The sequence below is a fragment of the Acanthopagrus latus genome, chromosome 6 (genome assembly GCF_904848185.1).
Source record: "Acanthopagrus latus isolate v.2019 chromosome 6, fAcaLat1.1, whole genome shotgun sequence".
In the NCBI taxonomy this organism is placed as follows: domain Eukaryota; kingdom Metazoa; phylum Chordata; class Actinopteri; order Spariformes; family Sparidae; genus Acanthopagrus; species Acanthopagrus latus.
This window is the reverse complement of record NC_051044.1, coordinates 7,078,018-7,100,900: the sequence shown is the minus strand read 5'-3', so window position 1 is coordinate 7,100,900 and position 22,883 is coordinate 7,078,018. Positions and strand designations below refer to the sequence as shown.

General features: G+C 42.7%; 1 protein-coding gene across 2 annotated transcripts; it reads right to left on the bottom strand.

Moving 5' to 3' along the window:
• Window positions 1-319: 319 nt before the first annotated feature.
• Window positions 320-22,030, bottom strand: lactbl1b (lactamase, beta-like 1b). Of its 2 annotated transcripts, XM_037101540.1 has the most exons (9): window positions 21,908-22,030; window positions 21,725-21,805; window positions 17,096-17,162; window positions 13,336-13,513; window positions 10,150-10,256; window positions 8,722-8,879; window positions 5,977-6,224; window positions 3,752-3,857; window positions 320-2,173 (listed from the first exon to the last, which is right to left on the bottom strand). In XM_037101540.1, the coding sequence occupies exons 3-9, from the start codon at window positions 17,153-17,155 to the stop codon at window positions 1,195-1,197; spliced, it is 1,836 nt and encodes a 611-aa protein (XP_036957435.1). In that variant the 5' UTR covers window positions 17,156-17,162; window positions 21,725-21,805; window positions 21,908-22,030; the 3' UTR covers window positions 320-1,194. The 2 variants fall into 2 exon arrangements, with proteins under 2 accessions (XP_036957435.1, XP_036957436.1); XM_037101541.1 differs by lacking the exons at window positions 17,096-17,162; window positions 21,725-21,805; window positions 21,908-22,030 and adding an exon at window positions 13,722-14,240.
• Window positions 22,031-22,883: the final 853 nt, after the last annotated feature.

The window sequence follows — 22,883 nt, the reverse complement described above, 5'->3', positions numbered from 1 at the left end:
TTTTTTCCAGGAAGCTCTGTGTGTAATTCTCATCTGACATCTTACCCAAAATAACGAGCCCCAACAATAGCGGAGATTGAACACATGGTATAATTTGCATGTTGGTTCAGTTTTGGCTTACAATGCTGCGTGACCCAAATGATTCCCCCCCCAACACCCCCCCTTCCACCATCCATCAGAATGAAATCCAATCTGCAGGCTGTGACAACAGCGCATTACATCGTCGAATGCCAATTTCAACCATCCATATCCGCATGAAGTGGATACAATAGATTTATTTTTTTTTTTTAGGCAACATTACATTCACATTCCCCTCGATATCACTCGTTGCACCAGATGCTTCAAGAGTGGGCGACACTTCCAATATTAATCCATTTCCATCAGGCCGTCAGAGAGGAAATCTCGTATATGAAAGGTGAAATGTCGTCTTACGAGGGGGTTAGTTTTGTACATTTGTCTCTGTAAGTTTCCAGCAGGCAACAAAAAGCCTCTCTGTTCTTAATCATAAATATTCTGCGTCTTGGTCACATTTACACTCTTGATTGTTAACATTAAATCAGCAGGTCTGTACCTATGGCAACGTCAGTGTTGAAGTATAAGTCATGTGTATTCATGTTTATATTCATGTCCTCATTTACCTTCCACAAGTAACATGGAAGGATATTAAATTGATTATTTTTTCCCCCACTTTCACGATGGAGGGATGAATATGTATGAGTCGTCGACAGCTGCAGCGTTGGTCCAAGAAATGGAGATAATTTATTCTATGAAAATATTTATGTAAATGACAACAACAGTGAGTTTTGCTGTGAGCCGGTGTTCTGCTGTATGTCGCTCATGTGAACTCAAGGACAGAGGAGGTGAGGACAATGTGAGAGCGGTTTAAAAAGCTAGCAGGAGAAAAGACAAGCACCTTATATCACCATAATGTGGGCGTTCAGTTAGGAGGCACAATGAAGGACCGTGGTGAAGAGGACTGTCATATACATCATTCAGCAGAGAAATTCATTTTCTGTGCAAGACCTTATACATAATGCTGTCCCACTCAATAAATCATGAGCATAATCCTAATCTTTGACTGCGGAATGACGCCAACTGTTCTATTCAGTCTTTCAGTAGCACATGGCCGTTTATTTGTTTACCATCACATATCCCAAGGACACATTTGTCTGTATGACACAGCATTGCTGCAGTTCAGCTTGAAAAGGATGGCTTGCGGGCTATTCTCACCACATTATATGTATTCAGTCCCGGTGCGTCAAAACCAGGGGACAAACCGCGCTTGTCAAATGTGTAGAAGTTAAATAATTGGCCGTCTTGGGCTTCCAGGGACACCGAGGCCGAGCCGACTTGTAAAACACAAGGGTACTCCTTTTCAAAAACCACTCTGAACACCCTGTCCACCAGGTAGTTGAGCTTTATTGTCCTGAACTTCTCTGGGATCAGCTCTTCAATCTGGGGCCCAAACTGTTGCATGATCAGAACGCCATCCGTCCCGACTTTGATCTCGTAGAAGGTGATGTTGCTGTAAGTGAAAAAGCCAACATAAGGCTCCGGGTTTGGCGGAGGGAAGAGGATCTTCTTGGCCTCCCTGAAGGCTTTCTCTATGGCTGGGATGATGAAGTTGTAAGCCTTGGTGACCACATCCTGGTTCTGAGACCGGCTGCCAGCCATTAGCACCACTAGACCGAGCTTCAGTCTAGGAACCAGGGAGAAGGTGGCAGAGTATCCGTCCAGATCGCCGTCTTTGCGCACCACCTCGTAGCCCAGCTGCTCATTCGCCTCCCACGGCGTCCCGGTGCGGTTTGCAAAGTAGTCCTTATCGCACCTGAAGAGCGGGGTCAGCATGATCTTTAACGAGTCCGGCTCCAGCAGCTTGCGGTGATAAGCCCCAAGCAGCACCATGGCGAGCTTGGCCAAGTCTGCGGCCGTGGAGAACATCTGACCAGAAGGCCGGTACCAGCCCAGATCGTAGAGCGGGGCCGGTTTCCCGTTGGAGTACACTCCCACAGCCACCTGGCCCTGGAGCCCCGGAGTGATGTCGAAGCCCGTGTCCTCCATCCCGAGCCGGTCCAGGATGTTGTCGGTGATCCACTTCTGGTAGTCGGTGGAGGCCACTCGCTCGGCCAGCACATGAGCCAGCAGCGAGAAGGCCAGGTTGCTGTAGTGACATCTGGAAGGAAGCAAGGTAAAGAGATGGTGAGTGTCTCAAAGAGTCGGGTTGTTCACGTAGAAAATTAGAAAACTAAATTGATTTTCCATGTTGAAACTCATTACACATCTTGAAGAATTACTATGCTCACTAGCGCTGAGCGTTAAATGAGAAAGTAGATGACAATCTCCTTTAGAGAGTGACGGGGATGATGTATCTTTGTAGGCTAATGTGCAAGTTAGTATCGCCCTCCTTCTCTCAACAAAAAGGTGAGGAAGTTTACTGGGGGGAATTTTAGATTATTGCTGAAAATAATAATTTGCTCTTTGGCAAACTCAAGTTTATGGTACTCACAAGTCTTATTCAGGAAGATAAGCTTGACAGTTCAACACCAATTTTATGATGTTTGAAGCAGAAATACCATTGCAAGAAGTCAAACGCGAATGTTATCCTATAAGCTAATTTAGCCACTTGTTAGCACTTCCCATTTAAAGACACATAAATGCTTTGAAATGTACTAGCAGGGTATTTACTGACATAGTTCACATTGTAGGATAAAACATAAAAATACCTTAAAGCTCTTTTTGTTAAGACAGTAATAGAGATGCTTTGGGACTGAAGGGCGGGTCGGCTGCCAGTTTTTGAAGAGGTGGGGAAACTGTAAGCATCAGTATTTGAGGGGCCGGGAACGAGACTCTAAAATCAACTTATCTTACAAACAGGAGCTTTAAGCTTGTGCTCACCACACACTTTAAATTAGGACTCTAGTTGAAAGCCCATTCAAAGCAGTAATTAACTCTGAGACAAGGGAACCGGAGGTGCAAAATTACTAAGTAATGTTCCGGTTCTAGGACTCATTCCTTTGGCTCTTTGAATGCTGAATATGAAGCTAGAACGAGGCAGGAACTTATAATATAGACTGACGAGCCTGCTAGCTGAACTATCAAGCTGGCTTTATCCATTGGTAATAACTGCCTAACAGCACCTGTAAAGGTACGTAACACGTTATCTGATGATTTTTTTTAGTGTTTGCAATGAATCATCACTCTGAGGTTTTCCGGCAACCTCACTGCGAATTTTAAGTGCAACATGAAAAAGAGCTTTAAGCTAACTCTGTTACAACATATCAAATAATAGTGCATGGTCCTTAAGAGACAACATAATATAATGAGTAAACAGAGAGAGTTCAGGGAGTCACTGCCTTGGTCCAAAAAGCTTAAATGTGAAACATTAGAGCTGTGGTTCCAAAAGCCAACTCCCCTGCAGCTTTACTAAAGAGCTTTGACTTCTGAGATTATTGAAATTCAATTTGAACATTTGTCTTTACTTAAAGGTCATATATTCTCAGTGCCAATCAGTGTAATACATGTAGTGAGCTTTGTGCTAATTAGACCTGACATTTGATTTGATTTTCTTCAGGTTCATAAAAAAAAAACCCCGAAACTCTAAGATATGAAATTTTTTGATCAAAGACCTTCAAACTGTCTCATCCGGTAAACAGCAAATACAGAATAAGACCAACATGCACTTTCTTACAATTTACTATTACAGATTGAACAATAAAATGGGAAACAGCGAAACTGGCACGGCGTTACTCACTTGGTGCCTGGATCTGCGACAAGGACGTCGTCTTGTAGCAGATTTATTGCAGATTGTGTTTTTCCTTTCCACAGCAGGTTTGTGGCCCGGAGTCTCCTGGGTAGACCTGGATCAGCCAACAGCGAAACAGCGTCAAACAAAAAAATGAATAAGTAAATAAAAACAGCAGGTATAACAGATGGGCTGTATTTGTGTGTACCGGAGATTCTCTTTTCCACTTTATACTGTAGGTGCGCGGCAAATCGTCTGAACCTGATTATTATGTTCAGTCCTGACACTCGACAAGACAGGTGGTCTTCCCTCAGGCGTTCAGCCGTCATATATTAATTCATCACACAGAGTGAAGTGTCAGAAACAGACAGGCTTCTTCAGATCAGTTGGCGTCTTTGATGAAAACCGCAACAACTTTTGCCGCGTCTCTATCGGGATGTAACTGTTGAAAGTTTGCAGTGTGCTGTTTAGTTACACCACGGCGGGACATTTCAATCTTTACGCTGCCAATAGATATAATATATTTTTTTTTTTTTGCTATAACTTATCATTCTAAAGTCAATACTGACTGCACAGTAACACCATCCCCATACAGAGTGCTTCCCTATCAACCTCGCACTCACGCTGCTACTCAATCTGCCGCTGGGTCGGATCGATTTCTGCTATCTTGTCTAAAAAGGAGACTGTTGCGCGAGTCGATACCGTTGTGTTTGGTCCTCACAGTATTCTGACATCTTTATTTAGGCTTATTACTACAAACAGGGCGAAGTGTACTGTAATAACATGAGGAGCAGATTTTGATACTCTATGATGCCTTTATTTAAAGTTTCAAGAGTCAGGACTTTAGCTGCTAAGTTCATAGCAACAGTTCTGATGTTATTTGAAGTCTTCAGGTGAGATATGTGCAGAGGTTAGCATGCTAACAAGCTAGCGGTGGCCTGTCCCGGGCCAGAGCTCCTGTGCCAGCGGTGTGAACACCAATGCCGCCTGTCCGTTACATCTGCCAGCCTGGCTCCACTCCGCTTGACTCGGCACGGCAGGGATTCGCGTTTCCACCACAACTGGGCCACCTGCTTGAACCCACTTGTTCTGATCCCTGCAGCACTACTGAAGAATCACCGCTAACAAAGTTTCTCCGCTGGTTCAGTAACAAACACATTTCATCTCCTGTCACAGTAGAAGCTCTGCATTGTATGTTGATTTGAAAGCTTTTTATTATGAAGAAGCACTACAGGAAACATCGTTTTTTCACCAGCGCTGGCCACTAAAAACGTCTTCTGAAACAGCTGAGAATGAACAAGACGAAAACAGGAAAACGCAGCAGATGTTTGAGAGAGGAGCTGAAGAGATTCAGCGAGAAGCTACAAAAGTAACGACAGCTGAACACACTGACTTTAAGAAACATCTCTCGCTCAGGTTTTCCTGCACAGGCACCAGCCGAGTATCAATTTGCATGACACATGATTGAGAGGGAGATGAGGGCTTGCTGCAGGTTGGCGGGAGTCGTGAGATGTCAGCGCAGCCCTGCTTTGAGGCACAGCCGGCACAGCTTGGCCCTACCCGGGGGCAGCTCCACAAAACTGGTGATGGAAAAGCAAAATTGGCGTGGCTCGGTTTGACTCGATGCGGCCAAAAGTGCCGGTGGAAAAAGGCCAAAACACTCAACTGGCCCTCTCTGCTCCCAGTCCAGACTGCTACCATTACAGTGTGTAATGGTTTTACTATATTCACTGATTCACTGCATCAATTGCAATTTCCTGAATCCTAAAAATCTACAAATTGCTTTTTCTCGGAGATCTCGCCGTGTTTGAATCAGATGCCACACGTTTCACAAATCACTTAAAAATACAAGTATATCTCAGAATATTGACTCATCAATAAACAGACCCGCTGTTCTAGCTCTAAAATTCATAAATAGAAGAATCAACATATCAAAGATACCAGCAGCCTCTTCTTTTTCTTCCCATTTTGTGTTTTTAGTGAACAGATCAGCTCCTGCTGCTCGAGACGTGTCCGCATGCAGCACCAGAATTATAAAAAAGCAAAACAGCGTGTTTCAGATGCAGCTCCACTATTAAATTCCAGCTGATAGTGAGGATGCATCTTCACAGGACACTTCCTGCATAAGATGTAGCGAAGACCTGAGGCTCAGACTGTCACCTGCATCATATCGCAGCAGTTGGCTCGGGGGAACTCGGTGAAAACTTTAAATTGCTCCGTGTGATGTTCTGTACCTGAGAGCTGGCTGGCCATCCTGCGCAGGGTGACTGAGGACGAGCGGATCTGAACCTCCCCGCTGTCCAGAAATATCAGGCCATCTGTCACATATTTCAGCTCCGAGTCCCGCGTCTTCCCCAGAGGGTTCTTGATGGTGAAGTTCTCCACATATTTCTCCAGAGGGTCGTCGAGGGAGCCGATCTTCCCGTCCTCCCACAGTTTATACAGCATCAGCGTCGGGAAGATTTTTGATAGGCTGGCGATTCTGGAGGACAGATAACAGAGAAATAAATTCACGAGGGTCTTTACACCGGCACAGCTTTAGTTACTCATGTCTCTTGCCTTCTGCCCGGCTTTTACTCTTAAGCGACTTGCTTCTGGCTTGACTCTTTTGACAGGCAGAAGGTAAGAGGAGTCTTCTGATTTGCTGTCATTTTTCTGAGTTTATTTTGTCCATTTAGTACACCAAAACCTAGAAGAGCTTGTAAGACGATCACTTCTTGCAGCACGTGACGGTTCGTTGGTGGCGACTGGACCACTCCTTAAGACGAGAGACGGCAGGATGGAGACAGACATCTCAATGATCTAAGTGTTATTAATATTCCTCCATATGTAGCTTCCCAACAACAGCAACACACTTCCTCTCTTACACACACACACACGACCCCGAACCAGCCAATCAGGATACAGGATGGACTAAGGACTAGCAGATTTGCGTGCTAGCGTGACCTGCAACACAGTACAAAGACAATCCTGACATTACTGCCGTTTTCCTCACACTCTCTTGATAATGTCACTTCGCTTTTTGAAGGTTTTAAACAAAAATTCGGCCCATATCTTTCAAAACGTAAGATGAAATGACCACAAATACTTTGCTTGAACTTGAAATATGCAAATGTACACCGAGGTCTGTGGCGTTTGACTCCACTGAGCCCCTAATTTGCTCCTATGCTACAAAATACCACGATCTAAATCAAGAATCCCAATTCAGTACGGAAAAAAGGCAGTTTTAGCAATGACTCTGTGAAAGGAATTCAAACCTGCCAAAACTCTCTCAAAGAACAGGTTTGTAGGCAAAAATCTTTTTGCAGTTAACACAATGTAGTTTTGAATTGTGTAATCCGAACAAGCCTGTAGTGCATCGGCCTTTGCGGAGCGAAAATTGCCAGCTACAGCGGCAGAAATTACTTGAATGGGGCATTTACCGGCCAAGAGCAGCAGTGAATGAGTCAGACACTCAGTGTGCTTGTGAAAGAACTCAATAAATCTTAGTACACCGGCGGGTCTTGAATGCCACGTCTTCAAAGAGCGGAACAAGCCCAATACCCTCGTCTGACTAATCGTCTTGTTTGAGTACAGATTGATTGAGGTCGTTCATTAAACATTGCGTGTGTGTACATGCGTTACGTATGGTTTTGCATTTTCCTCTGACATATAGGCCGCTTTCATGGGGACATTTAGATAATTTGTGCTTGACTTTATGTGCACTCAGTGCTGTAATTACTGATCACAGCATCTATCTTCTTGAAAATGGCATCCCACAAACCTAGATGGTACATGGTGTGTCGTTAAGAGCGTCTTCTGTGGCTCTGGAGGAGCTTTTAAACGCAACATTGCGTATGTTTTTTAAATTTTTTATTCCAACTTCAAAATCATTTTGATGGTTCAGCCTCTAGCAATAGGATGAAAGACTTCTATCACTTGTTCCTGCACTACGTGACTTCAGTGAGAGGGTCGGATCACAGCGTTAAGCACGTTTACTTCAAGATCCAGGTTTTAAACACATGATACTGTTATGACGTAATGAGTTTTGTTCGTAGTTTGCACGTACATTACGTCTGACAAGCTGCTGCGGATCCGGGATATTAATTTACGACAGAGGCGCTGCAATTTAATTTAATTTAATTTATTTAATTTAATCAAAACTTACCTAAACTGCCAATTAAAACTGTTTTTTTTTTTTTTTTATGTAGCTGTCCTTTCCCCGAATCATCAGACATCCAGAGACATCATGCTGCAGCATCAATTAAAATATCAAAGTCGGGAGCTGCTGCACAGATGTGTACCTTGTTAAATAATATTACGGCCAGAGATTATGTGCCAATTACGCTAAATTAGGGTGATGTAATAAAGCGCCTCCTGGGCTGAAATGTTTCAGACGGCAGCAACTGAATCAGTAAAAATAGCGGCTAGAGAGAAAATTTATTTCTCCTTCTGTATGAGGTTATTTGTTTGGTATTTTATTCTGATTGATTTTTTTTTGTACATTTATTGGCCTGATTCTATCAAACTTATATTCTACTTGAATTATTTATCTTGATTTTCCCATTTAAATCATTTCATAACTACAAGCTGAAGTGATTTTAAAAGCCAAAACAAGTTATAAAAAGCTCACAAAGCAACGTGTTAGAGTACTCAGATTACTTGTTTGCTGTGACAAGGAGCATAATGCATTCATTTTTTGCAATTCATGTAATCCAGTGTGTTACAAATTAGTAATCTGTTACATTATGTAACTTCTGGACAGTATAGCCATATAACCAACCGACAATATAGACAATATAACCAACATGCTCAAGGCATCACAGAAGGGTTTTTCAGTTTTGGTAGCGTGAAAGAAATCCACCCAGTTACTTTTCTTAGTAGGTGATGCTGTAAATGTAACAAGTTATTTACTACTAATGTGGGTAATCTTGTAAGTTAGGAGGACTTTGACTCACAACCTCAGTATATGTAAAAGGAACAAACAGTATATCGCTCACCTGTATATCGTGTACTCGTTGGGGGCTCCTGAGTTCGGGTCGCTGCTGTTCCTTTTTCCGAAGTTGCCGGTCCACAGAACGGTGTCGTTTAAGATGACGATGGCTGACAGAGAGGGAAGGCTGATGGGGTTGATGTACTGCCGAAGCAAAACGTCCACCTGGAAGAAACAGAGCCGGATGTGAGGATGAGGAGTTTATATCTGGTTATCGGAACTGAAGTGTAAATGTTAAAGTCATTTTCCAGAGCTGTGTTTTTCACTTCCTCCCTTTGTCTGTTTCCCCCCGCCAGTCTTCTGTGAACACCTGCGTCTCATTAGTTAATCACCACCCGTGTTTATAAATCAGTGTTTGCCCTCATTCTCTGTTGGTTCGTCGGTCTTACTCCTGTGTTTCCTGCATGTCTCCTTGTGTCCCACTGGCTTCTATTTATTTTTACACTTGTGGATTTCTGTTTTTTTGCCAGACTTCTGACTGCCTCTGTTGTTCTCCCATTTTGATTTTGTGAGCTCCCTCTGGTTTTCGTTTGATCGCTCAAACGAGGAGCGTGCTCACGCTTTGAGCCTTGCAGTGAACATTTGGGTTTAAATCAGGCAATGTGGAGCCATTTTGTGATTTTTTTTTTTCCACAGGTATTTCAGATGTTGAGGAGGAAGCTGCAACACCATTTTGCTGTGAAGCAAAAAAGATGCAAATTAGTAGCTTTGCTATAATCCAGCATGTTCACAGAGAAGTTTTCGATGTTTATTAATAGGTACTGTCCCGATCCAAAAATACGGCATTTATTTATTCATTATTATTATTATAAAGCTCCATGTTAAATGTTATGTGGATTGCAAAAGTTCATCAGACTTTCTGTCCACACGGTCGTGAGGGGAGAGTGACTGAATCATGATTTTTGGGTGAACTTAAACTCAAGTACAGAGCTTTTACTTGTAACTTGATCTAAATACTCCCCCCCCACTGCAGGACAGATAAGGTGAACTTACAGGTATGAAAGACATCTTTTAAATGTGCTGGTGGTTGATAACAGCATGTATGCAGTGGCAACAGTCACTGACGCTGTTTGATGGCTCAAACGTAGCTTTTGCTTTGGCAAAGGTCCCTTATTAACTGCCGTATGAAACCATGGAGCTTTCACTCTGATGTTCAAACACTCCAATGAAATGAGGACAGTCGAACAAATCATATGACATCAGTAGAAATCAATGCCCTTTGCTTGCTCCTCGCGTACGGAGCCACAGCTTTTTTTTGCTCGGACAGACACTCAGTTTTTCATCTACAGCATCTTTAATCTCCTTCTGTCGACCGCAACGGCATTTGGTGTGAAGGATTACCCTGGACAGCTTGTAAATTTACTCGGACGTGAGCGGGCACGATGGAGACGCAACCTCAGATTGCAATCCGAGCACGACGAGCGACTCCGCTCACCTTCTCCAGGGCCTCTTTCAGACTGGGGATGGGGTGCTCCAGGGGCAGAGGCTCGGGGAAACGGGGACACATCATCTCCAATTTGGCGTTGCGACCCATCGCTTCATCTGGGAGCAGGACGGGAAATGAGAGAGGAGAAGGAGAGAAAGAGCAGAGGAAGCACAGAGGGACACGCTATTGTAATGCCTACTTGGTATTTGACTGAATAATGTACCCGTTGCACAAAAGTCCACATAATGTGGTGTAATTGGCTGGCTCGAGGATTCATTAGTCCCCTCTGCATTTTGATGAACCCCATTGATCTTATTCTATACAGTTCGGCAGGATGTGTGATATATAAGTCGCTGATGAAACGAGACGTAGCCTGGTCCCGCTGTGAACTCTGCATGAACAAGGATATTACAGTGTGCTTTATTGTGTAGCTTCAGGCCTCCATTTGCCTTTTTCATTCCAAACGGCTGCTATACATGAAAAATTAGATTTTTGGAATATAAAAAGACACATCAGCGCACATTGGAATATATGAATCAGAGCCCGCGGAGCCGAGCTTTTTCCATTAATAACGTCACCTGTCGTTTCTTTATTCGTATAGAACCGTGGAGGGAACACAAACCCAGAGTGTGTTGTGGAGAATAAAGCGTCTTGGCTGTGTGTTCATTTCACGCCAAGGTGCCTGATGAGCTGCTATAATTAAGTGTCAACACATTTAAAGCAGACTTAATGATCTGGGTACTGCCTGTGGGCAGTCAGAGGTGACAATTCATTTTCAATTTTGTGATTAAGTTAGAAATTACCGCAACATGTTTATGAATACATATTCGCATTTAAAAAGTAATTAAAACTGACAAAACAAGAGGCTTTAATTCAGCCCTGAAGCCACGACTGATGTTGCGTCACTTCTGCGTCAGGAGGTGGAGCTTTGTGCCGTCAAAACTGGTTGTTCTTTAAAGACACCTGCAGACGTTTCCAGCTGGTTTTGTAATGACAAAAAACAACTATTTATTAACGGGAAGTCGGCTCAATTCCTTCCCTAATCATGACTACCAAAAGAGGTATTTTAAGCCAAACCATGTTGTTTTTCTAAACCCTAACCAAGTGTTTTTTGTGTGTAAGAAGCAGAAGAGAAAAATACAAAATAAGACCTAAACAAACGTCAAGTTGCAACAAAAAGAAACTTTTTCGTTTTGCAGGAATTTACTGAGCCAGCATTTATTCTGGCAATCTCAGATCAGATCTTACATGGGAGTTGTCAAGTTTAAAATAGCTAGGTGTATGTGGGCGGATTATTAATTTGCCTTAGACGATAATGAAAAAATCAGTATGATTGAGCAGGATTTTTTTGTCACCACTCATCGCAATATAATCACTTTTAATCAGAAATATGTCTGATAAAAAGTTTCATGCGGCGCTTGCAAGAAGTCTGAGGAGAGAAATGAAGAGAAACTGCACATTTCACAGGTGAAATCATGGATACTACAGCGACAGCCTCGAGGGGCGTTTCCTTCCTTTGTTTGTTTCTCTTTTTGTGCACTGGTTCGCTCACCTGAAGAGCCAATCAGAGCGATTCTGCACGCTCAATCAGCCAAAAAGCCACTGAAAAAAGACCGTCCGGTCCAGACTGGACACTGGCACCGACACTGGCCGGTGGGTGTCATGTGTTGATCAGAGTTATGACTAAAAGTTTGATTTGGAGTCATTTTTAAGTTTGGGGAGGGCTCGTACAGCTGGAGGGACGACACATTCCAGCGCTGTGTCTGATTCCACCAGACTGAAGTGACAACAGTTAGAAAAACATTTCTGTCTCTTCTTCTCTCCAACGTGTCAATCTTGAATTTTCCCTTTATTCTCCGTCAAGTTGCACTTGTTTATAATCGACGCTGCCGTCTGCGATCATACACTCGTTATGATGCCGCCATTTATACACAGTCCCAGCAAGCACACCAGCGGCTACTGTGGGCCAGCATTTTAGCTCATAATCACAAGATAAAGATCAAATAATTAAGTAATCATTTAATCTCTTAATTACCAGATTAGTATCTCTTAATTATGACGACATAATCTGTTGATTATCAAATTCCAGCAGGACAGTGAGGCTGTGGGGACGCGGATAAGGAGCACGGCTGCGAGCTAAAAGCTAAATGCAATAAACAAGGAAGAGTCTGCAGTGGCTGGACGTCACAGCCTCACAGATAATAACAAAAAAATGCGAAACTGTGATAAACTGTGTCACCGTACTCGATGTCACTCATTGAGTTGTGCTGTGGTAGAGTTATATTTAAGCCTATCACAGACGGTCCTTAATTAAGTCTCAAGTAAGCCAGCAGCAGTTTAATCACATGTCTTCCAGGGCAGGCTGCCAGCTAAGTGAGAAAAAAAGCAAACAAACAAACAAACAAAGTGCACATGAAATATTTCACCGCCGTCGTCTTGCAATTCAAATTTTAATTCTTTTTTAAAGTCTTGTGGCAGCGAGAGAGGCAGTGTGTCGGTGTTGTTCAGTCTTTTTGTTTTTAGCTTGTGTGTTTGTTTTCGTCTTTCTACTGGCGCGTGCGTGTTAACACCATCAGCTGTGGTCTGAAAACTGTCAAATGCTGCAGCACTGAGCACAAAAATAATCATTTAACTATTCAGATGTCTGCCATAATCACAATGTTTTACAGCTTGTGCATAATTAAACATTATTTTGACATTTTAATTATACACTTTTCATCAGATTATCCGTTATAGAAGCTGTTTTTAATGTTTGTTTACTTGCAAATTGAGGAACTTTGCCAGTTTTCTTTTCTCATTTTAATCGCTTCTACACTTTTTCTTTGTTTTGTTCCGAGTGGATGTCATTGTAAACCTCTGACTGATTGACTGATTGACTGATTGATTGATTGACTGATTGATTGTGAGACTCCTCAGTTCATCGTCCACACTCGACTCTGTAAAAAGTTTGTTTTGTTTTGGATTTTTCTTAACCCTGATGTTGTGAGATGATAAAAAAATGAACCTTAAACTTTGATTGATTGATAACATAGAACCTGAGAGGCTCGTTGTATAAACTCAGCATGACTGGCTGACATGAAGGCTGCTCAGCTTCAAGACATTTTTCACCCACCAGCAGCAGCATCAGCAGTTCAAAAAAAAAAAAAAAACATTTTTGAAAGCATCTCATGTTATCAGTGGTGTCTGCAGTCTCACCTGGCAGAAGTTTTGGCAGCTGATATTGCCAGAAGAAGCATCCTGTCATCACCAGAGATAAAACGAGGAAGAACACCAAACCCAGCTGGGTCCATTTCACCTTCATCCTGCTGGTTTTTGTGAGTCCTTCGAATTTAACGGTCGCAGCGGGAGCGGGAGCAGCCGCAGCGGGAGATGGCTTGAATACAAACACACAACAACACACAGCAGGTCAGCAGAGGAAGTGTGCAGAATTGTTGTACACACACACTTAGAAAAAGTTTCTCATTTTTACAGGGTCTGGCCAGATATTCTCCTCCGTGCCATCTGTGTTGATGCAAAGAAGCAGAAATCCCTCTCAGCTTGGTCTAAGACAAATGACCCTTGCTACACTTAACAGTACTCACCACCTGATGCTTCACAGGGCCCAAGCAGGATGGACCGGATTACCAGGGACACAGAAATCGTCTTCTCACTCAATCAACATCCTAAACATTTACTCAGAGTTGCTTCTCCTATGTGAGTGACTCCTTTGTTCCTCAAAGGCAGTAAATGGTGCTCCATGGAGGGTTTCCTGAGCAGGAGAAAGGCACAGACATGGACGCCCATCTCTGATTTCTCACTGACTGTGCTGTAATCCCGGCCCATCGGCACTCCCGTCCCTCACAATTCAATTTCCTCTCCTGCAGCCACAGGCTGTTGACATCATAATCCCCAGATTTACTCCACCGAAGCAGCCGGGGAAGTCTTAATCCCTAATCCCCACGAATCAATTCACTTCAGTCCAGCCTCGCCTCGCGGAGCCCACCGCCGAGCCGCTCGAGCTGACAAAGATGGCACCAACACAAGATGAGCCGGGGCGATAGGGTTGCGCCTTTTAGCCAGAGCGTGAGCTGAAAAGTACAATCACTTTGGGCGCAGCGAATTTGGATCAAGCGGGTGAGGGACAGATGATTTGGGACGTTGAGCCGAATTGAGATAACGACCGGGGCTAAGATGTACGACAGCGGCGTTCTCGCTCTAACCACTGACAGCTTTGTTAGAGTTCAGAAATTTAGAAACACAATCACCACAATAACAGTTATTCGTCTCCCCGAAAGACTTTACAGACGACTTGTTTGTTCACCCAGAATAAAGAGAATGACCAGAGTCGATGGTACGTAACTCTTGTCGACGTGCGCGCCGTCTCTGGAGCTTTTACTGCGAGTCAGCCAAAAATATCCTTCGATTGAAATAAAATACGTGAACCGATACACATGGTGACAGTCAGAAAAACCAGCTGTCAACATTTAAGATATAAACGGCATCAGCACTAAAAAGTTTCAGCTCTTCTGGCTAATGCCAACAGTTTCTAAGCCTGCTTGCTTATCCTCCTCTAATAGCAAACGGTGAGGTTCTGTGATATGATGACATACCGACACGGATGAGAGAGATTTGCTGTTACTGTTAATACCAAGAATTTATCCCCTTTCAGAGCACTACTTTCATAAAACATGTGTGAGATATATATAAAAAGTCTGCTTTGAGTGTTATTTCCCTCGCGAGTTGGAACTCACGGAGCAAAACAACCAGACAAATGTTTCCGCAGGTCGTCGCTCGGACACCTTGAGAGGCAACTTGGATTCACGAGATCGTATGAGGTCGTGACATCATGCAAGAAGAATCCCCCCGTGTCAACCATCTGCAGCGTCGGGTCAATCACTCTGATGAACGCTTGCACATGTTATCATCACCATATACTGTAAATCCGAGCACACTCTGTACTGTACGTACACACACACACACACACACACACACACCGGTCAGCCACAGCATTAAAACCACCTGCTCGGTACTGAGCAGGATCCCCTCGTGCAGCCAAAACAGCTGACCTGTCAAAGCGTGCTCATACAGTAAGACCTCAGGGGGTCTCCTGTGGTGCCAGCTGCCTGATCCCTCGGGTCCCAGTTGGATTCGGATCTGGGAAGACGCCTTGGGCTCTTTATTGTGTTCCTCAAGCCGTTCCTGAGCAGTTTTTGTGGTGTGTCAGGGCACATTGTCCTGCTTGGTGCAGGGGGTTGGTGGGGGGTTTAATGCCATTTGAGAGTGCTGTTGCCATGAGGGTGTAGTTCATCCACTGTGGAGTTTGGATGGGTTGTGTGCATCAAGTGGTGTCCACATGAGTGTAAGGACCCAGCGTTTCACGGCAAAACCTTGCGTTGTAACGAGATAATCAGTGTGACTCACATCAGATGTGGCAAAACACCTTCTGTACCTTGTGTATATTAAGACATGAATATACATCAGTGACTCTCAAAGTGTGTGCCGTGAGGGTGCTGCAGGCGGGCCAGGAGATGTTATTTGCAATTTCCATTATCTGTAACCGCTTATCCTTTGCAGGGCTGCAGGCGCTGTGGAGCTGATCCCAGCTGACAGTGGGCAAGCGAGGCGGTACATAACCCCCCCCCCGGGCATTTCGGCAGTTCATCAGAGGGCTGACATATAGAGACACACAACAATTCACAATCACATTCACACCGGGCGATTTAGAGCGACCAATCAACCTCACATTCATGTCTTTGCACGCAATCACGAAGCGCGAACATGGAGTCTCTGCACAGAAAGGCCCAGCCCCACCCGGGTCTCCACCCAGGACCACATGTCCTGTGTTTTTCCACATTTTATCAGTGCAGGTTAAGGTGGGAGGTGGCACCGTAGGAAACACAATAGACCTCATACACAGCAGCCATTTTGACAACAAACAGTAGGTTAAACACAGGCGTTACCAGTGATACTAATTAAGATTGCGGTGGAAAAAGGTCTACTCTAAAAGCAGGGCAGCATTATTTTGACTTCGGGACAACATCAAAACGGATCTGATTTTGGCGCCAATGACGGGAAATTGACTGGAGAATGTCATCATTAGTGGGGAAAGACAAACGGAGAAGTCATTAATGAGGAATCAACCGCAACAAACAAATCATCTGAAAACAAATCAGTGAAAACACATTTGCCACTCGACAAATTGTTACACGTGTGCGGACGGATTATCGTGGACATGTTATGCATTTCAGTTAAACTCCTCAAATATTACACGGAGATCATACCAGCTGTCGTTGACATGCAAGTCTGCAGACTGTGAAGTGTATTTGGATGGATTAGTTATCTTCCCTGCATTGACACAGGCCCACGTTTACAGTATGAGATTGTTCTGCATGTGAAATTAAAACAAAAAGTAGGGAGATGCCTCATCTTACTCATGTGTGTTGATCAGAGCTGTGATTAAAATTCTTTGTGGCCTGCAGATGATTGTCTGACTTCAAATCAAGCCGCGTCACTGGCTGATGTACAGTATGTATTTATAGCGCAGCTCGTATAAATAAAACATGCCGTGAAAGTCCTGGCAATTAATAGAATTTTTCTATCCATCGTCAGGGAACATCCAGTGACTGTTGCTTCTCGCTTAATCACAAGATATTAATGGTTTCTCTCCGGAGCTCAGTAATGTATTTGGATGATTATAGGTATGATGATGCGACGTGGGAAAATGAAGTGTGAAAGCTGCTGCTGATCCTGGTTGCGTAACAGGGACCGAGAGCTGGAGAGCACAACAGCTGGGCCATTTCACCAGAGACACACACACACACACACACACACACACACACACACACTCCTGTAATCACCAGAGCATCAACCATTACACCAGCTCAGTGTTTTGTGTGATTTGATTCCTGCCTGTGTTTGAGTGTCTGAGTGTTTCACGTCTTTATGTGTGTGTGTGAGGTGAGGTGGCCGCCTTTACCTGCGCCTGCACCCCGTCCACCGAGGCCGTTCTGAGGACTTTGCTCCCGGCCTTGCCCATGGTTAGTCTGCGCATGAAAAACAAAACCAAGATGTTACCGTTCAAGCACAAATGACTCTTTTATTTCATTTCTGTGAGACGGAAGGTTTGTATAATAAAAATGTTGACTTTTACTGCTGCCTGAACAGAACATTCACAGATATTATAGAGTAAATCATTTTTTCTGAGACGTTTTCTTGTTGCTAGAGCAGCTCGGACTGCTGTGATACATAACAAGGGGACATAACGTGCCAACAAAACATTGTAAAATAAAAGTACTGAACTTATTATCAGGGTTGCACGATTTGAATTTTTCTCAATAAATTCATTTTTCTCTGATAAATTCCAGCTTCTCATGGACGATACTGCAGTTTATTCGCACCTGAGGGTACGAAAAGGTTCAGATGTGGTGGAGAAAGATGCCTGATTCAACCATGTGTCTGCAATTTACAGCCATAAATAAAAAAAAAAGTGTGACTCTCTAATCTACCACAGACAGTTTTGCATCTGTGGGTGACGTACCATATTGACGTTTTTACAATATGTGTCTGACAGCGCTGGATATATTTAAGGAGACCTCAGGACGAACAAAAATAGGATTTTTTTGATGGAAAGTCACATTGAACCATGATTTTGGTGACCAAAACAGTTTTTTTCTATAATCAAAACATGATTTTCCTAATCCTTCCCAACACTGACAGACTGTTTATTGTATTTTTGTGGGTTTTGTGCGTTACTGTAATGTGTTTTACAGTGTGATGCCCTCGCCACAGTTTCATTTTACACTATAATTCACTGACTGTAACTTTTCCACACAGTATAAAATTACTGCAGCTTAGTTTTATGATGATGATGGTAATTTTAATACAATGAAAACAAAGATTTTCCTCTACTGTATCTGTCATTTACACTGCTGGACAATATGTCCAACCAGACTAACTTTAAAAGTGATGATCTGTGAGCAGATTAAACATCTTAGTGACATATTTCCTTCACTGTCTCTGCAGCTACAGTAGCACCAGTGTTGTTGTGTCAACAGTAATTAGTGAAGGTATATTTCATCTGGTATCTTGTGGGAAAGTTGAACAGTGAAGTGTTTTTTGTGCCTAAACCTGAACGGATCATAAGCACAGCGTTGTCACAGCATGAAATAGAAACCGAAGCTAAAGAAACATAAAGTTGCAACATAAAGAAATGTAACAATATTCAGCATTTATCCACGGATTGCTGAAATGTACGCGGCGACATTACTCTGACGATGGAGATAACAGAACCAGATACACACAAGTACTGGGTAGACAAACTAGCTTCAAGTCTGTTTAGTTTATAATGTATAAAGCGGGGCATAGGAGGTGACAAGATTATTGCGTTCCTCCGCCTGCGATGATTCATCACTCAATGTGTTTCTATCTGCCTCCGTTCACACTGCGTCTCGTCTGGCACAGACAAGTCGAAGTGCCTCCAAACAAAAGACCGCAGAGTCACAGTCGCTTTAAAACATCCGGCTATTTTCAGAAAAGTAGCCTAAAAAAAAGTTCCCCTGCTGCCTCGGAAATGTCAGCACACTGAACTGGTTTGCTTGGACAGCGTGTTCAGGCGGTTGCAATCCAAACCATGTTGGGTTATGGTCACTGAATCTGAGACATCAGGTTCAGTGACCATCTTTTAAGAGCAAACTGCATGCTTTGTTTGCTACAGAGTCAAGGTCAATGTGCAGTTATCCTGCGCAATAATGCTATTTTATTTTTATGGGGTTTTTTTTGTTTTGTTTTTGTTTGTTTTTTTTTCTCTCTTATCTAAATCTTGTTTTAGTATTTTGTCTGTATGTCTGTCTATCTGCTACTGTGACAAGTGGGATGAATAGAAAGTCTAAAGTCTAAGGTCGTATATGCCTCGTGACTGTTGTAGCTCTCTCTCTGGAGCCATTTTTATTTATTTATTTATTTATTTATTCATTTTTATCAGAGATACACCATCAGAGTTCACCAGAAGCTGCTCCTGCTGCCTTTTATTAACTGGAAGTGTGTAGAGGAACTGAACTTGAAGACGGAGAAGCACGCTAATATGCAAACTGTGTTTCTTTTGACGGGTTTGTTGACTGCTCAGCTGGACATTCATTCACTTAAAATTAATTTGAATTAATTTTCTGCCATTCAATTTCCTCCGACTGACAGTCAAGGATTTCTCTGCCTTTGTTCAAAAGCGCAGAAAGCCGAAGAGTCGTCACATATGGGTGTTTATAAAAACACAAACGAAAAGAATAAGAAATGAGAAACGAAATAATGTGATTATTTCTTTTTTTCGTGGCGACTTCACTTCCGTGACGAGGACATTCTTGATGAATGAGCCATTGTAAAAAACAGTCGCACAATGAACGATGTTTTCCTCACAAAGCGATTTCTGTATTTGGTTTTCATGCTATTCATGTTTCCAATGTGACTTCAGGGTCAGCTCGTCAACCTTGTGAGCGGCACAGCGGATTACGCATGTTTACCTTTAATCCTACTGCGAAAATTAAAAAAAAAAAAAAAAAAGAGTCTTTGTGCTGGCTGACATTTTCTGGGCCTCCAAAACCAATTAAAAATCTGTCAAATATACAGCAACGAGCTAAAATCTGACCTGGCGTTTCGCAATTTATTCATTGTGTCGGAGCTAATGAGCCAAAATTAGCTGCTGCTTACGGAGCAGCTTCACAAGTGCTGACCAGGCTGCATCATTCCAGCACTGACATGAACTTGCTGATGATCCTGCAGCTGAAAATGCTTTTTTTTTTCCAGATACGCATTATTATGCTATACCCAAGTCTGTTATACATCAGCTATACAGTCGAGAAGATGGTTGTGGGACATTTAACACTGTAATGTCCGAGGACTACGGCAGGTTATAAATCATACAAACGATTTGTTTTCACTGCCTTGTGGAAAAAGTCCAGTTAACCAGGATAGTTTTTTTTGTTGTTTTTTTAGGCAACAAAAACAGGTATTTAAAGCCAAAAACCTGATGTTTTCCTGACATCCACACAAGTGGTTTGTGTGCCTCAACCCTAACCAGATCATAAGCACGGCATTGTTACAACATTAAATATAAAAATTAACTTAAGAATGTGTTAAGAATGTGAAGTTTTTTATGTGAAACTGTAAATCCATGCTAACTAAACTACAGTTTAATCTATTGTTTATTCCGTTTTTTTTTTTTTTTTTTTTAGACAACTGTCTTCATAAAAGAGAAACACCATGACGTTAGTCCTCTCGCCTCATATAGATGAAATAACACAGTGCAGGAGTAGGGCACCCATACAGCAACGAAGAAAATGAAATAAAATAGATAAAAACTGAAAAAAAAGACAATTCCAAAAAACTGGACTTTGACTTGCCTCTTCAAATAGAGAGCAGGTGTCACGCCCCTTCCGCTTTCCCCCATGAGACCTCACAAAACCAGATGACATTTTACTTTCTTTTGACTTTCTTGATTTGAAAAATGATTTTTTTTTAATTGACAAACAATGTATGTGTCGCTCATGGCATAATTCAGAGCCGATCAAAAAATGATTTGTCTCTCCGTTCACCACCATTCAAAGCTTTTCTGAAATAAGGTCCCATGAGGCAAACTGGAAGATTCACAAACTGTGAATTTGGTTCTCTGTTTAAATATTAGCTGCACACTATTGGTAATTATGTATTTGTAAGACCCTTATTGGAAAGCTACCACAGTATCCGCCTTTGGTTTAGTGGCCCAAACTCTTGAAATGATCAACACACGCTGAAAATAAATCGTCTGCCAGCCTCAAGACTGTTTTCAGCTTGTTTGTGTATCACTGTAAATGAGGGCGACCTCAATGGTTCCTGGAGTTTTAATGGGGTTTTTGACTTTGTCGGCTTAATGTTGCAATAATGGAAGTCGATATTTGCTTTGCTCTGTTCTCTCTGTGTCGTCTGCTGCAGTGACCCAAATTCTGCCAAAGATTACAACAGTTTCATCACATCAATCGATCTAAAGCCACTAACGTGCAACTGCTTTCTCACTTTTATACACTCAAAAGTAAACTGCTGATGTTGTTTCCCGAGAGAACCTCTTGTGTGATTTGAAACCACCTCGATCAGCGTCACATACAGTAGAAAGTTCTCGTCTGGATGTTCAGAGAGTCTGCAGAACATTGGGCATCGTATCATTCACTCGGTTTACGCAGTTAGAAATCCCAGCTGACGCTGCGCGCTCATTAGCCTCGGCGCTGCTAATCATGAATCAGTACAGTTTGTTATCGTGTAATCACATGTCGACATAATGAGACTGTAATAGAGCGTGAGTCAAACGATAAGAGGTGATCTAATTAGGGCTGTCACCCCGAATAACTTCCAGTCAGTCGAAAAAAAAAATCCAAATTAAAAGTAATGTCATCTTTAAGATAAGCCTTGTTAGCATTAAACGTGTGGTTCTCTGATTAACATGAGAAAAAAAGTGTTTATTATCATTTCAGTACGAAATTTAAACACCAATCACTGTAATTTCTTCCAATTGTTACTCTAGTTTGATGAATTCATGCCAGTACAACAAACAGCAGTCATAATCAATTAGATTTTGCAACTGATTCACCTTTTACAGAGGCAAACAGATCTCCTGTCTGCGAGCGAGGTGATGCGTCACACATGCATGTGTGAGTGTCTGGAATCAAAGCTGTGGGAAAAAACAACATGTTACATAAGCCTGCAATGCATCAAGTGCCTCTGTTTCTAGGCCACGAATCGCTCTACATTGATCAATTCCTCGCACACTTACCTCAGTGTCTTTACCTGTTCACCGCCTCTCCCTTCTCTGCGCCAGGACGGCAGAAATACTCCGCTTTTTTTGTTCTGTCTGGGTTTGGGAGCTCGGAGCGGCTCGGATCTCGACAGATGTTAGCATCATGGTTATGGCTAAATCCTGCTTGTATCAAACCCAGCATTCTGGATTAACCATCACAGCCAATGGCCACATCTGCCACGGCAAAAAAAAAAAAAAAAATGGGTGCTCCGTCAGTGTGTGTGTGTGTGTGTGTGTGTGTGTTTGTGTGGTTCCCTCAACTAAACAAAAAGCCAAATGGTGCCACTTGCTGAGCTGGAAATAGTTCCTACTGACAGGGGAAAAGATTAGGCTACATGGTCCATTATTGAGGTTAAGGGTTGTTTCTACCAGAGTACATCCTCCTGATAGAACAGGACAGAATAAAAAAAAACAAAACAAAACAAAAAAAACATGTAAACCTCAGATAACTCTGCTTTTAGTGCAGACTGGTCACCTGGATAGTTCATCAGCCCCTCTGCTGGAGCCGTATGTCGTTCTGGTGTTTTCTTCGGCGTGCTCCTTCGCCTCACGATTTTTTCATTTTTTTTGGATTCGCTTCTGGGAGAATACACACACACACACACACACACACTCCAAAAAAAAAAAAAAAAAAAAAATTGGCAGAAGCTGAATCTAAACTAGACCTCACTCCCCCGACTCCGGCTCTGTTTTGGATTCGTAGAAGACGCCTGACCTATTTATGCGCAATGTTCTCATTTCATGATAAATAAGAATGTGAAAAACATCTCCTCGCGGGTCAGATGTAAACTGATGAATGCAAAAATGGATGGCGAACACGCTGCTGCTTGTGCTTGGTTTGGTCCTTTAATGCCTAAAAATCACAGAGGAGCACGACACTTTGGATTTGTAAAGGTAACGCTTACTTAGACTTTACAGCAGAGCAGAAAAAAAGAGAGGGAATAAATATGTA